Raw genomic sequence first — 17153 nt, forward strand, 5'->3', positions numbered from 1 at the left:
AGATGAATTGGATGTGATTAGCGAGTCTGATACGTGTTTGTGTAAATGTTAAAAGCACAGGTTGATGTTAATGCACTGGGTTTGTCATCATGAGGAAAGGCGGGATGAATGTGCGTGTCGTGACGTGTTTTCAGAGGGATCTGAACCTCACATGCACTGGAAACCCTTAAAGGGAAAGTTCACCCAGAAATGATCCCATACTTTACTCGCACTCAAGCCACCTTAGCTAGGTGTATATGACTTTATTATTTCAGCCTTTATTATTTTATTAATGTAAGTAATACATTCGGCTACAGAAGTTAATGAAGCAAAGTGATGCGTTTTTGTAGGAAAAATATCTATATTATAACTTTAGAAACCATAATCACCGGCAACGGCCGTATGCAAGAGTGACCTCTGACCCGACGCATGACTTCCCAGGTGAAAAAGACGTACTATCAACTGTATTCAAAATGAGTGTTTCAAATATACTATAATGCATTTTTAATACATTTAACAGTACATCTTTTTCACCTGGGTTACTGATGAATGCAGAAGCGCAGAGGATCGAGCAAAAACACCGGTCATGAATTAGAAGTACAAAACGAATTTTTTTAAAGAGAAATGTGGAGGAGTTTGAGTTTCTACTCTTACCTGAGCTTATGTTACTCATATGTTATGCGTCGGGTCAGAGGTCACTCTTCCACCAGATCTAGACTCGTGTATGGCGTTACTGGAAGCCATTGATTATAGATTATAAAGTTATAAATATGGATATTCTCGCTTCAGAAGGCCTTTATTAACACCTGGAGTCGTATGGATTACTGTTATGATGGATGGATGCGCTTCTTTGGGCTTCAAAATCTCAGGTACCATTCACTCCCATTATAAAGCTGGGAAGAGCCAGGTTTTAATACAACTCCGATTGCGTTTGGTTGAAGTAAGTCATATGCACCTAGGATGGCTTGAGGGAGAGTAAATTATGGGATAATTTTAATATTAGGGTGAACTATCCCTTTAAATGAGGAAATACATGCACAATATTTTCTGTTGACACATTGGGCATCATAACACCTTGTTCCTCTGCTTGCCAACTTCGCATAAACTGCGCAAACTATAGTTTCATAGAATCCAATTAGAAAGTGACTTCTTTTTCCCTCCACAAATTTACAATAAAATGTATAAGGGATAAAGTGCTTATTTTACATGCATTTAATTTGTTTCCTTTCATTCTAAATATTCCTGTGTTGAGATACATATCTAATTTATTTTAATTTCAAATCTTCCATGTTGCGTCTCACTTTATATAAGGTGAATAAATGTAATGATTAAAACAATGGCGTTTAAGTATCACATGCTACAGGACAACTTTCCCAAAGCATGTCATGTCAGCCTTTAGGCACGTTTACTAGATTAGATGACATTATAGAGTGGAAGCATAGGCCTACATTTTTTTTACACATTTTTGTAGTATTGATTGGATTGGATTGCACTGAGCGCACACTGTTGACAGGAAGTGACTTGTGTTGCAATGCGTGAGGCCTCATCCGTGTGCATTAGCTGGTTTCATATTCACGTTCATGCTGTTTATCCTTTATGTACATTTATGCATTTGACAGACGCTTTTTATCCCCAAAAAACGTACATTGCATTTCATGATACACATTTATGTTCTAATCAGGTCTTGCTTTCCCTGGGAATCGAACCGATGTCCTTGGCGTCGCAAGCGCCAACGCTCTACTGTTTGAGCTACAGGAAAGCTTTATGTAGTCTTCATGATCTATTAGACTCAATTCATGATGAATTACACTCTTGCTCTGGCCTATTGTTAAATCAAATGTTGCTTTAAGCATTAAAGGCCTTCCATTTTAATTGCGCAATCTCTTCCGCTGAGGCTAAATGGACTATTTAGCTTCCCCACCTGCCCGTGGGTCACATGCTTACAGCGTTCAGCCAAAGATCCAGTCTGTGGTGTTGCTGTGTCCAAACCCTGGAGCTCTGTTAGAGAACAATAAGTGCTTGCACAGTGATTTGGTCCCCAGGGCCCCTTTTAGACGGCAACTGACTCTCTCAATATCCAGGCATTCTCTAGCCTTAGGGGCCACTCTGCTTTTGCAGTGTGAAAAATGAAAGGGGAACATGTCCTGTTAACTTATGAATCAAAATGAAGCATATTTTTGTGCGACTTGGCTACATGTTGAAGGCAATGTGATTGTGAACTTGTTTTTACTTTCGAGGTTTAAGAGCTTAAGCAGTTCCGTCTGTCAACTGTTCAATGCTAGTCTAAATCCAAAAGGTTTAGGATTACAAATAAGGGTAAAATGAGTTACCTTTTGATTTATCATCGTAATCTGCACCTGTTTGGGAGAAGCCACATCATTTGACCGCATTCATGTCCTTTAGTCCAAACTGTGCATTGCTACTTAAATGTAATGAAATGAATCTTTCAATTGAACTGATTAGGGATGGATTCATATGAAATTTTGGCAGATACTGATGATTATTTACATTTGAAAGCCGATAACTAATATGTTGGCTGATACAATTTTTATATAATTTTAGAGCATGATTACAAAAACGAGTCTCACTATTAGAAACCATGTCCCAAACACACAATTTTCTCATTATAATTTTATGTAGCAGATATGACAGATTTTGCGCTGCACATGTCACACTTACAAAGTGATTCCAATCATATTTCAGCAAATTCCAAACCATCATGGCGGACACATCTGAAGTGTCTCAGCTGAAGGAAATAATCCATTAATTATCGGCTTTAATATAACAGCCAAATTTTCTTATCAGGCCGATAACATTAAAAATGAACATGTATCAGCCGATACCGATATATGGTGATGATATATTGTGCAATCCCTAATACTGATGCTTTGAGGCCCCTGTCAGATCTGCATTATTCATTAATTTCAGGATATTGCTCTTGTTCTTTTGTGGCTGCCGGACCTCACTTAAGGATTTATTTAGTAAGATTATGCCTGAAAAGGTTTAGGATTTTTTTTATTAGGGCTGCACGATATTGAAGAAAAATGAGATATGCGATACGATAATGCTTAAAGTGTGTAAAATAAACTTAAATTATCTTTAAAATATATTTAAAATGATATAACCTACATACGTGTTTCCCATTCTTTTTGTGACAAGAAAACATCCCTTCAACTTCTGAAAGTGAACAGCAGTGTTTTACTGTCGCATAAGAAGTGTTATTTTAACATCAGTGTAAACCACGGGGTTCAGGGTTTCAGGTTATCCTACATTAGATTTATTTAACAGCAGAAACTGAATAATCAAATGTATGTAGGCCTACTGATTCTTATTAAAGCTACAAAAGTTATCCAGCCAAGAGCAGTGAGTGATTTTCTCTGTCTTTTGTTCATGACCCCAGTTATTGCGAGCCGTTGCGATATGTATATTGCGATATATACATTTGTGATATTTCGATATATTGTGCAACCCTATTTTTTAATCATATTGCGACCATTTTTTCTGCCGGTGCGACCAAATATTAATTTATTCGACCACAACGTTGCCGAGCAGCGAATGCAAACAAAATGAAAGTGGAACGAAAATGCGCTAGGCTACTTATTTATGCTTCACGGACCGTTTATTAGTTCGGACCAATAATAGACAGCGCAGCGCCCCGAACTTGCCAGTCGCGGGCCGATCTCGAGACGCTGTTACTAGGAGATCCAGAAAAGAAATCCATTGAATTTGCCCCAGAATTAATAACATCATCGCTGCGAGATCCAGTGAGAAACATTCCGATTCGGCGTAGAGTTCTCTGTTATAAACCATAGATATCAGATCAAACGGCGCTGACGTGGAAACCAGGATAAACACTTACAGAAGGCTTTCAGTCCACACATCAGCAACATTCACCATGGATTTAGGCTAATGTAGTGACTCTAACCATAACTATGGTATTGTGACAGAAATAGTCAAACGCTTACAAGTACTACACATCTTTTTCCAGCACTTCAAAACTATATCATATATAAATGTTATTTTTAATGTGATGACCAACACATTTTTTTGTTCATCCTTCAAAGATTGTCCTAAAACTAAACAATTTAAGATGTAGGAAAATCACTTTAAAAGTTTTTAAATCACTTATTTAAAAATAAATACCATTGTAAACAGTAGGATGCTTATTGGCTATTTTGACTCCCTAATATCAATTTTTGCACTCGTTTTGCTTTTTAATTAATATTAAGACATTATGAATGATAATAATTAAAGTTAATTTCATCTAATAATAATAATAATTCATTACATTTATATAGCGCTTTTCTCGGCACTCAAAGCGCTTTACATAGAAGGGGGGATCTCCTCAACCACCACCAATGTGCAGCATCCACCTGGATGATGCGACGGCAGCCATATTGCGCCAGAACACACACCAGCTTACTGGTGGAGAGGAGACAGTGATGAAGCCAATCAGTATATGGGGATGATTAGGAGGCCATGATGGACAGAGGCCAAGGGGCAAATTTGGCCAGGATGCCGGGGTTACACCCCTACTCTTTCGAAAGACATCCTGGGATTTTTAATGACCACAGAGAGTCAGGACCTCGGTTTAACGTCTCATCCGAAGGACGGTGCTCTTTGACAGTATAGTGTCCCCGTCACTATACTGGGGCATTAGGACCCACACAGACCACAGGGTGAGCACCCCCTGCTGGCCTCACTAACACCTCTTCCAGCAGCAACCTGGTTTTCTCAGGAGGTCTCCCATCCAGGTACTAACCAGGCTCAGCCCTGCTTAGCTTCAGTGGGCAACCAGTCTTGGGCTACAGGGTGACATGGCTGCTGGACACCCTAAATTAAGCTTAGTGTTTTATTGTCAGATTTTTTTTGTAGAGCTCAGTGTCTCCGGTGCCGCTGTCCTCAGATGTTAGTCTGGAGCCTGTGAACTTAAATGAAAACTGCACATTGTAATATCTGAACGTTAAGTCCATTTATTAAAGAATTTGTCATTATTACAGTTATTTGGGGGGGAATTGTAATAATTGCATTGCAAGCTGGTGTGCCCCTAAATTTTGTGCTTGCGCTCCTAAAATGTTCACTCAGGGGCTACAGCGCTCCTAGTAAAAAAAAGTTAGTCTGGAGCCCTGCATATGTTAATTAAAAAAATCTTGTATAATATGACTTGCTGTTTTTGTTTGTTTGGTTTTTATTGTATTTATATGATATTTGCATTTTTGTAATTTAATTTTTGCCATGAAAATAGCCTTGAATGCTGACATGGCACTAAATAAAACAATCTTGTCTCTTTGGCCCCTGCAGCAGCCTGGCCTGATCACTCGAGTGACGGACACAGTGAAGAGCATAGTCCCCTCCTGGCTGCAGAAATACTTCAAAAATGGAGAAGTTGCAGAGGGTGATGGCGCCGCGATCGGGATTGAGCAGAACAACGTGGCTCCTCCACCCAATGGCAACGACGAAGCCGTCCCACTCCCCGATGGACGAGACTCTCCAGAGCCGAGCACAAGTAACACAGGTATGAAGAATAGATGCTATCCAGTAGATATGCACAGGTGCATTTCCAAGACCTAGTGATCTTTCTATACACACACTAGAGCTGCACGGTTAATCGTTAGAAGTTTGCAGTCTCGATTCAAACACCCATGCAATCTTATTCCTAATTGACAGTGATTTGGCTATGTCTATTAAACCTTTGACGGGTATGGTTAACTACAACGAACATTCAGATCTGCTTTGGTGCTGCCGCTGAGAGAGCAGTTGTCACGTATAGATGTGTTTTCAACCCCACAGAACAGGGCTCCAGACTAACTTTTTTCACCTCCGTCCTGGAACCATCCTGAAAAACTATTTGAACCGTCCTAAAGTGAACGTCAACCGTCCCAAAATAAACATGTTTACTTTGTTATTATCATCTATAGTTGTTAGTTGTTAGTCACATAATAAAAAACACCATTAAAATGTTTATGATATATATTATTATATTTATTTAGCTCCATTCAAAGTAGTTATCTGTAAACAGGTAAAAAATACTGGTGACAACTAGGGCTGAACGATATTCGGTTTTAACATCGACATCGCGATGTGCGAATGAGCGATAGTCACATCGCCGGAACATGCGATGTGAAGGGTAACGTTACGTTAGTAGCACCCATAGTGTAAGAGAACGGTAGCACCAGGGTAGCACACAGTAAACACAAGTTTGTTGTATGGCTTTTTGCTGGGGTGACGTACGCGTTCCGCGTGCCTGCACAGTGAGGATCTGACAGGAACGCGCTCACCGCTCACAGCCAACATTCACTGGCAATCCTATAGCTAAAAATGCGCGACGAAGAGGATCCGCAGAGGATCAAAATCAGCTATTTGGGACTAGCCTATTTCGTCTACAAAAAGGAGGATATTGTTGACCAAAAAGAGGTAGGCTACTTTGCTGGAGTGTTATAAAGTTGTGGATGGTTGTCTTTAAAAAAAAAAGTCGTTTCGTGTTCGCATTTATGAGGGAAAAAAACAATGTTACGTGACATTACGGACTCGTCACGCGGCCGTTATGAAAGCGGCACTAAAAGACTGCTTTAAAACTTTCACAGAGACCTCAAACAGAAAGCACAAAGCCTTTCTTTAAAACGAATTTCGTTTTGTATTAATTGTATCTTAATTTTAATCAGTATTTCATTATCCATTTTCTTGGATTTAATAAATAGCCTAAAAATTAAATATAGCAGCCAGCGCCTGAACTGGAGATTAAGCTATCATCCATGAACCGAAACTCAGCATAAAAGGTAGCCTACTCGCCTCACATACCGAAAAATAACAATAATAATAATAAAAAAATAGAAATATAACTATTATCTACAGAAGAACCATTAAAAAAATAAAAATTAATCTGTATGAAAAGTGCATTTCTCCCGATCACTGCTGCGAAGATCGCGAGTCAGTAGGCTATTGTCAACTTCATCTTTACAGAAAACACTTGTTTATTAATAAACAATTAAAATGTTTCATTATAATATTTTACATACTATTAATCATTACTTTTGCTGGTTCTAGGTGCCGTTTACATGAACGCGTCACTGAATCAGCACAGAAAACATCATTTTTCGGGTCCTAGAACCTGAAGAGCGTTAGGTCCTGTGTAGAACGTTCACCGAATTCTGAGAGAAATATGTTTCTGGAATAAAATATTAAGTGGCCTTTTTGTCACTTGTAATGAAGCTTGCTTATTAGTGAAATTATTAATAACATGGAATGGTAATTATTGACTTTAGCCTGGATTGATGGCTCGCAATATCGCGATATATATCGTTGGGGAAAAAATAACGCAATGTAATTTTTTTTCCAATATCGTGCAGCCCTAGTGACAACATATCTCAAAAATATCATCATTCTTTATTCTTTCAAGCAGCAGACATATTTATTTGTACGAATTAAATATAATGATTCCTTAAAGCTATTAACGAGCAGTGAATGCTTTTCTCTTTTTCTTTAGTTGCTTGATCATTATTAAAGGGATACTCCACTTTTTTCGGAAATATGCTCATTTTACAACTCCCCCAGAGTTAAACAGATGAGTTTTACCGCTTTAGAATCCATTCAGCCGAACTCCGGGTCTGACGGTACCACTTTTAGCATAGCTTAGCATAGATCATTGATTCAGACGAGTCCAGTAGCATTTCTTTCAAAATGACCAAAGAGTTTCAACATTTTTCCTATTTAAAACTTGACTCTTCTGTAGTTAAACCGTGTACTAAGATCGACAGAAAATGAAAAGTTGCGATTTTCTAAGCCTATATGCTGCACCCATGGTACGGCCGCACAGTTCCTTGATTATTACGCCGGAATGAGAGTAGTTCCTAGCCATATAGGCTTAGAAAATCGCAACTTTTCATTTTCCGTCGATCTTAGTACACGGTTTAACTACAGAAGAGTCAAGTTTTAAATAGGAAAAATGTTGAAACTCTTTGGTCATTTTGAAAGAAATGCTACTGGACTCATCAGAATCAATGATCTATGCTAAGCTATGCTAAAAGTGGTACCGTCAGACCCGGAGTTCGGCTGAATGGATTCTAAAACGGTAAAACTCATCTGTTTAACTCTGGGGGAGTTGTAAAATGAGCATATTTCCGAAAAAAGTGGAGTATCCCTTTAAGGACACAGACCGCAATAGGTTTATTACCCACTGTCACTTTAAGACATCGGATCATGTCCAATGACATGCGGATCCAATTGCACTGATGCACATCCGATATACTCAAAAATGTTTAAGACATAACCAACATAGTTTACGTGAATACTCTCCAAAACGGACATTTCAACATAATGTTGTGTGTATTTGTCCGTTCAGACACGAAAGAGAGCTCAATTCAGTACTCGCGCTCTGTCTATGTGCATGGCTGCACGCTTCGGGTCGGGTGTGTGCGCACAGAAAACCGTACCGAATAGAGATCTTTTTTTGCGTCGTCACTCTTATTCTGCTCTACTCATTCTCCCAGACGTTTAAATTTTTTAACGTTTTATGAGACATGCAGCGCATGTCAACCCGTGTGCCGCTGGGTAGATCAGCACGTTACAGTACAAATGTGCGCATCTACCACAAAGCTTCCCAAATCGTCACTATCTAACATTTTTGTCTAGTTTTTATTCGTTGACGAAAATATCAATAGATTTTCGTCATAGTTTTTGTCATTCAAAACTAGTTTTTATTTAGTTATCGTCTCGTTTTCATCTGTGAAAATAAGCCATAGATGTGCCGCGAAACAAGTCTCCGGGTGAGTAGCCGGCCAGTGATAGTAACTATAGTAACAGCATGAGAAGACGCGCTCAGTTGTAGTCAGCGCTTGGTCGGTTAATTTTGGCATTTTCGAAGTAAGTTACCCTAATAGGCTAGTAATAAATGAACACACATACAAAATGTCTTTCGTCCTGTAGGCGTCCTGGAGAATATTTCTGTTCGTCCTAAACACGTTTTCACGCCGTTAGTCTCGAGCCCTGCCACAGAATCATTATTTCTGTGTTATAATTCAAATTATCACAGAAGTACTGGGATACAAGTTTATGGTTTAGATGTAAACGCTGATGTCTATGGTAGTGATCAAAGTAAATCACCTTTTGAAAGTAACTTGACGCTTCAAATATAGATGATATCAATTACACCAGTAGGTGGCGACATGTGACTTAACAAATGCATTAGTCATTGAATCATTCATTCAGGAAATTTATTCAGAAATGCTGATTCATCCAATAAAGAAACCAAGTCTTTATGAGTGTGTCATTGAATCAATCATTCAACCTGATTAAAAGAAAAAAATTCCAATTAACATTTTATCAGAACCGCTAGTAAACTACACGTTTTGTTTAGTTGTCTATTCGGAATCATGATAGTTTTGTGATCTCCATTTTAAACAAAAATGTTGATTCTCAGTTCATCCAGAATCGTGCAGCTCTGATACACGGCTACCTTAAGGCAGTGTCCTTGTCTTGAAATGCTGAATTCATTTTCAGAACCATCTACAAGCAGAGCATCGCTGAACTTCCACGAGGCTCTTTCGAGACCTCCGCTCAATCGGACCCACCTGCACTTCCCCTCCCTGGACGGCTCTCCGGCATTAGGTGGAGCGAGTGCTCTCTTCTCCCAGCCCTCCACATCTACAGCACCCTATTCAGGGAGCCCTTTCGCTGTAACCTCCAACTTCTCCCTGGTAAAAGAGATTAAGGACTCCAGCTCTCAGCATGAGGATGACAACATCTCGACTACCAGCGGCTTTTCATCACGTGCATCTGATAAAGGTGAGCGGCATCTAATAAGATAAGTGTCCAGACATTTGAGTTGTTCAGACAGCAATATTCATTGGAGTTTTAGACTAGGTGTAGATAGAACTAAGAGGCAGGGCTTAATCTTGTTACAGATGTGCCCACGTCAAAGACTGTGCCGCTCCTCTGGTCCCCAGAGTCTGAACGCACCCACTCTGGATCGCAGCTAGCCCATTCTGGGCTCAAGAGACCAGCCTTCAACCTGTCAGTCTTTGGCACTTCCTCATCAGTAAGTACTTCATATTCTTCTGAGATACTTCACCGATTAGCTTTAAGCTTTGTATCAGTAGAAACCCGGTCGTTTTTTCGCATGACCGTGCTTCCCTCCCTCATGTCCCCCTGAGACGAGAGATTTCTGTATTGTGTGTCTGGAATAAACCTCTGATGACGCAAAACTCGTCATTTAGCATCTGAGGCTTTTTTGTCCAGAGGCGAGAGACTACAGCCAGTAGGAGGAGCTCGTTCCGCATGTCTTCAACCCGCCCATAGGAGGATCTCACGATAAAACGCCGTCTTTTCAGTTTCGAGTCGACTTGTAGCCTAGTTGTATCATTTCTTCCGATACTGCCCTCTGTAACCGGTAGGCGTGACTTGGGAGTGGCCTCGTAGGGCAGCGAAGCAAGTGCATTCTGGGAGTTGTAGTCTTTCATCCACATGAGCCAAAAATACATTTTCTGGCTTTTCTCAGTCTAGAAGGCACCAACTTCTAAAATAATTTCACATTTCTACTGCATAAATGACCCAATTTAAATACACATTCATCTTTCCAGCGGTGAAATAATATATTTTAATAATCTATATTTAAAAGCATATCATCTGTGAAAAAAAAAACAGGCTTTATGATGCCATCTACTGTTTATTATAGAGGATTGTAATAGATGAGAAGCTCGTGCCAATTACATGCTCAGGAAAAAGGGGGTTGCACATATTGAACTCAGGGACAAATTATAAAATGAGCGAGTACACCATGAATCCATTTTCCAAAATGTGTTTTTGTCTCATCTTGGAACTCTACGGTCCACCTATAATAAGTGTTAATATTCGGACTATTTTAGACTGGTTTGGGTCGTATCAGCGTGGTTCGGGTCAGTACCTGCGTGACTCGTCATAGACATAAACAGAGAGAAGTAGCTTCGGCTACAATGTTCTACATGCAAGACGCATGCGGTTCTGTTTATTAACCGCTAGAGTGCCAAAAGTTAAGGACTGCATCTTTAAGTCAAGATTTAAGGGTTAGGTCACCCTAAAATGAAAATTGAAGTCATCATTTACAGGGCATCATGCCGTATGCCCTGCTTTCTTTTTCCGAACCCAACATGAGAATTTCTTTGATTAACATTTAATTAAAAATTAGGCTGCTGTCACTTTAAGAGTTCATGCATGGATCCAATATACTGTTACACAACTTGCGTTATCTTTCTCAACTAACAAGGTGCCGAAACTGACTGTTTAACTGAATACTTGCAAAGACAGGCATCAAGCTTTTAAAGTCATAACATCACAGAATAGTCTGATGCTACATGTGTTGTATAATCCAAGTGTTCTGGGTAGGGTTTGGTTAATTTTTTATGTATTATTTAACGAAAATCCTGACGTTGGTCTTCAGTGCACGACTTTTGAGCAGCCAGTGTTCTTTTAATGGTACTTTAATGTCCAAGTTGTCTTGTCACATGACTACACTCCTTACCTGATGGAGATTAATGTTAGATTATGCATATTTATTCTCTTATAGTCAGTGTTGAACAGTTCAGCGCTGAACTCCAGTCAGTTGGGGGATTCGCCCTTCTACCCAGGGAAGACCACATATGGAGGAGCTGCTGCGATGAGAGCTCGTTCTCGCCCGGCTACTCCTTACCAGGTCTGAACAATAATGCCAATACTATTATTTCATGTTAGATTTTAAAAGTGAGATTAATGCTTGTTTGTTCCATTCCTTTTTTGATTGACACTGTATTCTGGTCCTTGGTTCCGCAGCCTCCCGTTAGGAGGCAGATAAAGGCTAAGCCGGCTGGAGCTCAACCCTGTGGAGTGACCAGCGCCACAGCGAGACGCATCTTACAGTCCTTGGAGCGCATGTCCAGTCCTCTTGCTGTGAGTTTGTCTATACTCTGGTGTCTAGAATCTAAAATCAATTAATAGGTGTGTAGCGATACCCACATTCACGATTCGATACACATCACGATACTGAACTCACGATACGATATTATTGCGATACTCCAAGACATATGATAAAAGGTTAACAAAAAATGTACTGTTGATTTAAATGGTGAATTTGGTATTACATTGTGGGTGTAAATGAATAGGCTTGGACTTGGTGTTGATAACCCAATGCACAGGACAATAGAGACACCAGACTCCGCCCCCTGGGCCGTGCAGCAGCAGTTCATTTGCATTTAAAGGGCACACACTAAAACAGCGCGTTTTTCTGAGCCCCCAAAAAATGACAATTTAAACATGCTGTAAAAAATGATCTGTTGGGTATTTTGAGCTAAAACTTCACATACATACTCTGGGGACATCAGAGATTTATTTTACATCTTGTGAAAAGAGTCCTAATAAGTGCCCTTTAATATACAAATAAATTGTAAGAATATGACTAATAGGCTACTGATATATAAACAGAAGGCCTATGAGGTTAAACTATTAAATAGCAGTCCCAAACTAGTTTTTGTTAATACAATCTTGGTATGAGCCACCACAGTCATTTAAAAATATACAAAATAACCAATAAGTGGCATTATGGGGTTATGGAAACAACGGTTACCATGGTGATGCACAATACTTACAAGAACTGTTAAAGTGAGTGCAGGCTACGAACGCAGTAAATCAGCTGAAAGGATGTGAAATTTAGTTTTTCTGAGGTGAGAGCAGTAGCACCTCACTGCAGTACATGAGATCCAGGGGGCGGAGTTGGATCCAGGGGGTGGAGATGGATAGGTTTAGATATAAGTAAGGTGGGAGGAGTTGGATCTGGATCCTGGATTTTTGTGTTCTGCAGTGAGGACCATCTCAGTGAGAGACTTTTTATTTCGTATCAAGTTATGAAAATAATAATAGAATAATGACACTGACATATAGCCTGACATCTCATCTGACTGCAAATACTGAATCTGGATTAGAAGTTTAGAGATTAGAAATTTGATTAATTGTACAGCCCTAATATATAGTAGTTTAATGTAGTACTGACACTAAAACTCTGAAAACTTTAAAAATGTTCTCACGCAGTAGTTTTTATTTTGGGTGAGCTATCCATGATGCATATTGTTGCGTTTTTGTATGCAATATATTGTTACACCCCTATCAATTCAACATTTTATTGTTACTGTTCAGCCTAGGGGTTGGCGATAAACCAATAAAAAATGTCAACCGGGAGAGATTATGTATTTTCCATCCTGATTATCTGCCCTGTTCTGCCGCCATGAAAGCTTGTCATTGCAATGCATTTTTAAGCCTTGCCAAGTTATTTTAAACTGTTCAAGCTTAATAAGCAGCGAAAGAGAACTAATTTCGATATTTGCGACAGTTTGAGACTGTTTCCGATGCAAACGCGCACACGTAATGTCATTATCGTAAAATTACTTGTACCGTGATATAAGATTCTGGTCATCGACCAACTTTTCTGTCATCAGTTATTAGGGCTGCAACAAACGATTATTTTGATAATCGATTAATCTAACGATTATTAGAACGATTAATCGACTAATCATCGATTATTCCGCCGACTAATCAGTAAGTTTGGAACGATTATTCAGCTTTTTCAATTAGTTAAAACACTGAGTTATACATATTCTAACTATAATATAATAAAAAGAAAATCACTTCAGCTTTTGAAATGGTTGTTTTAATGAACTTTGAGCAACTAAACAGGTCATTCTCTTTAAGTTTTCAGATTTCTGTCCAACTCAAATCACACACAAATGCTCTCCAAGCATTGTTTAAATATTCTGTTCTCTTTCAATAGAAAAAAATAAACAAAAATGAATCAGCTGCATTACAGACAAACTTTATCTGCAAACAATTATTATAAGAATAAAATACAATAAAAATTGACATGACAATTGAGCTGACAGAGACATTCTCATTCACCTTTTAATTTACAGTATGAAAAAGTAACTGACATGATATTCTTCATAACATCTCCTTTTGTAAGTCTTCAAGAATATGGAACAAAATACAGGCAAGTGATAAGACTGTAATACCTAATAGTGTTACAATAATAAAAACAGCCCTGACTCCTAATTCTATGCAAAAATAAATCATCACATTACTGAATTCTCTAATAAAGAGATTTACTGCTAAGTTAGTTATTTAGCTCCAGCTGGAGAACATTCACCTCTCACCGGCTCCTCTTGTTTCCTCTTTGAGTGCTTTAACATGCATGTTGTGCTCCCGTGAAAAGCAAGTTCCGCCTTGCATGTATTGCATACGACAGCATTCTTGGTTTGCAGTTTTGTGAAACTTTCACACGTACGCCTTGCTAGTTCGGATCGTTCGGATTCGTTTGCACTCCGTCATAATTCGCGCTGTGTTTTCCTCTCATTTGTAACGGCTGCATTGCACTCTAGCGCTACAGCGCCGTAGCGGTCAAATCGCGATATTGCAGGCCCTTACATTAGGTCACGTGAGATCAAACGACTACTCGACAACAAGATATTTTGTCGACAATTTTTTATTGTCGACTAATCGTTTCAGCCCTATCAGTTATTAAACAAATAGTGCCATTTTTAGATTTAGGAAAAGCAGAAAAAGTAAACCTTTCATAAAAATAATATTTTTGTCAACTTTGCAGGATGCAAAAAGAATTCCGTCTACGGTTTCATCACCTCTGTCAGCTGTAAGTACCATATCATAGTAATTTACATTACTAATGTCTTAAATTCACTTTGAGTTTTCAGTCCATTCAGACATTGCTTGTTTTTATCTTTTCAGTCCTTGAATCACACAGACCTTGACATTTCAAATTACCAGGCAAAAAGGAAAAGGGTAAGTCTTGTGCATTAATGAGCACACATTCTGCTGAGTGTCAGATAAAAGGAAAAGAAAGACATCCATACATAGTTTTGAGCAAATTATTACCGCATCTTATACAATTGGCAACTTTCACTTTGCTTTTGCTGCTTGTCTTTAACTGTTTAACAACTGTGGCAGCTGGCTCCTAATCCCAAACAATGTGCCTATTCACCCGGACCCAGAAACCTAAAGCCTGTAATAACCATTTGTGGCGGATGTCCATAGTCCAAAATATCCAGGGCTTTGAGTGTGTTTTGTTGTTAAAGTGAGCACACTACACTTGATGAATCATAGCAGAGGGCTTCGTGCATTTACTGTCCATGACCTTGCAATGTTGAATGCTCGATCAGTAATTACAAATAGTCAATTAAGCCACTTAATTTTGATTAAATTGAACAAATGATTAGCCTGATATCTTCTGCGCAGTGGTGTACAGAGCTGTGGCATGCTGTATTTTAATATTCAACAATATTATTGATCTGCCTGAATCCACAATTATTGACACCACTTTTTTACAACAAAAATGAACAATCACTGACCTTTCTTAAGATGGACTATGACGCTTCTAGATCTGCTGTACAGCAGAAACGAACATTATTTTCCTGTTATCTCTGTAAAGCTGCTTTGAAATGATCTGTATTGTAAAAAGCGCTGTATAAATAAAGGTTTTGTAATGTTTGGTCGACCCACAGCTGGAGCCGTCGGTCCCTCCTGTGCAGAAGCTGGTTGTTCCTGCAGCTGCTGCGGTGTCTGGTAACCGGTCGATGTCCTTCAGACCGTCGCTCACCCCAGGTGGAGGGAACAGAGCGGTGGACAAAAACAACAGGGAGACTGTGAGTTCAATATTTAACGCAAAAATTTCAACATCATCTTTTGTTTCACAGAGGGAGATATTTGAAGTAAAATGCGATACAGGTAATTAAGCATGCTATTAACTTATATTTCAAACGTCAAAATACTGAATGTTTGTTTTTTTATGAAAGAGATTAATACTTTTATTCACCAAGGATGCGTTAAAATGTAAAGACATTTTATAGTACAGAAGGTTTATATTTCACATAAATGCGGTTCTTTTTCTAAACTTTTTTTTTTCTAGAACGTTCTATTCATAAAATTTTCTCAAAATGAAGCGTCACAACAATTTTCCACTGTGATGTTTCTTGAGCAGAAAATCAGCATGTTTGAATGATTTCTGAAGGATCATGGGAAACTGAATTTTCAGCATCATTATTTCAGTCTTCAGTTGTAACATCACAGGAATAAATCACATTTTATTATGTTAAGTTTATTTTATTTAATAAAAAATGTTTTATTTTACATTAACTACTACTATATTATGTACAAATATTATTATTTAATTTCTATTTTTGCTGTTTTGTTCAAATAAATGCAGCCTTGGTGAGCATAAAGAGACTTTCAAATGTGTACGTAAGGCCAGTACCTTGAAGCACTGTAATTAAGTGGATGATGTTTTGATTCTTTGTTTCCTTTCTTAGCCGGTAAGACAATCCCCTCCAATCTCAGATCCCTCCCAGGCTCCATCTACCAGGTAAGGGCAGATGGTTTATGGTAATTTTACATCTCGCCTGTTTCACACTGAACACATAAGCGGCGCAGAAGCTGTTTGCTAGCAGAGCGGGAGCAGCACACGGCCTTTGTGCTTTCACACTGGCAGCATTTGTTGTGCACAGCTTGTGTACTGCAAAAACAGACCAATGTCACCTTTTTCAGGCGTACTTCTGACCATTGCCTGCCACATGCTTTGATTTATCATGTGTGGAATTCTCTGATGTGACAGTGTTCCTGTTGCACACTTACTAAATAAATATTAGTGTTGGGCAACGATTAATCGCATCCAAAAAAAAAGTTTGTTTACATAAGATATGTGTGTGTACTGTGTATAATCATTTTGTATATATAAATAAATACACACACATGCATGTTAGAGATGTGACGGTGATAATATTCTCCCACCGGTTAATCGAATTGTGACAACACCGGTATTACCGGTTTCATCGTGGGGGTGGGGGGTGTTAGAGTGACGTAATATATATTTTTTTTTTTTACATGGCGTCAATTCATCATTCGTATTGAGTTTGATTGACCAATCAAATTCTACCATTTTTGTGCGACAAAGCAGTCAGAAGAGTTATTGATTAACTTCGTCGGTGGATTTGAACTTGGCTTTAACTGAGGCAATCTGTCACAACACATTAAAGAGCCAAAAAACGGTAGGCCTATTTTATTTTTGTTTGACTGACCAAATTTGAAAGTTGAGACTTTGTTTCATATTAAATATTACCTGCTCGGTCCTGTATTTCAGCGCGTTGTCAGTGTCCTCTATTTTTCACTGCTTGAGA

The 17153-nt window shown here is 38.7% G+C and overlaps 1 protein-coding gene across 5 annotated transcripts in view; it reads left to right on the forward strand.

The window, feature by feature from the left end:
- nup153 (nucleoporin 153) overlaps positions 1 to 17153 on the forward strand; it is a 34757-nt gene that overhangs the window by 689 nt on the left and 16915 nt on the right. For 3 of the 5 annotated variants that reach the window (XM_084423374.1, XM_084423377.1, XM_084423376.1), the window contains exons 2-10: positions 5281 to 5494; positions 9475 to 9759; positions 9879 to 10012; positions 11516 to 11641; positions 11758 to 11874; positions 14573 to 14617; positions 14713 to 14766; positions 15486 to 15626; positions 16290 to 16342. In XM_084423374.1, the coding sequence (XP_084279500.1) occupies positions 5281 to 5494; positions 9475 to 9759; positions 9879 to 10012; positions 11516 to 11641; positions 11758 to 11874; positions 14573 to 14617; positions 14713 to 14766; positions 15486 to 15626; positions 16290 to 16342 (1169 nt within the window). The remainder of the gene's footprint in view (positions 1 to 5280; positions 5495 to 9474; positions 9760 to 9878; positions 10013 to 11515; positions 11642 to 11757; positions 11875 to 14572; positions 14618 to 14712; positions 14767 to 15485; positions 15627 to 16289; positions 16343 to 17153) is intronic. The other 2 variants (XM_084423375.1, XM_084423378.1) reach the window with 1 other exon arrangement.

This window comes from Rutilus rutilus, assembly GCF_951802725.1.
Source record: "Rutilus rutilus genome assembly, chromosome: 11".
Classification (NCBI taxonomy): Eukaryota; Metazoa; Chordata; class Actinopteri; order Cypriniformes; family Leuciscidae; genus Rutilus; species Rutilus rutilus.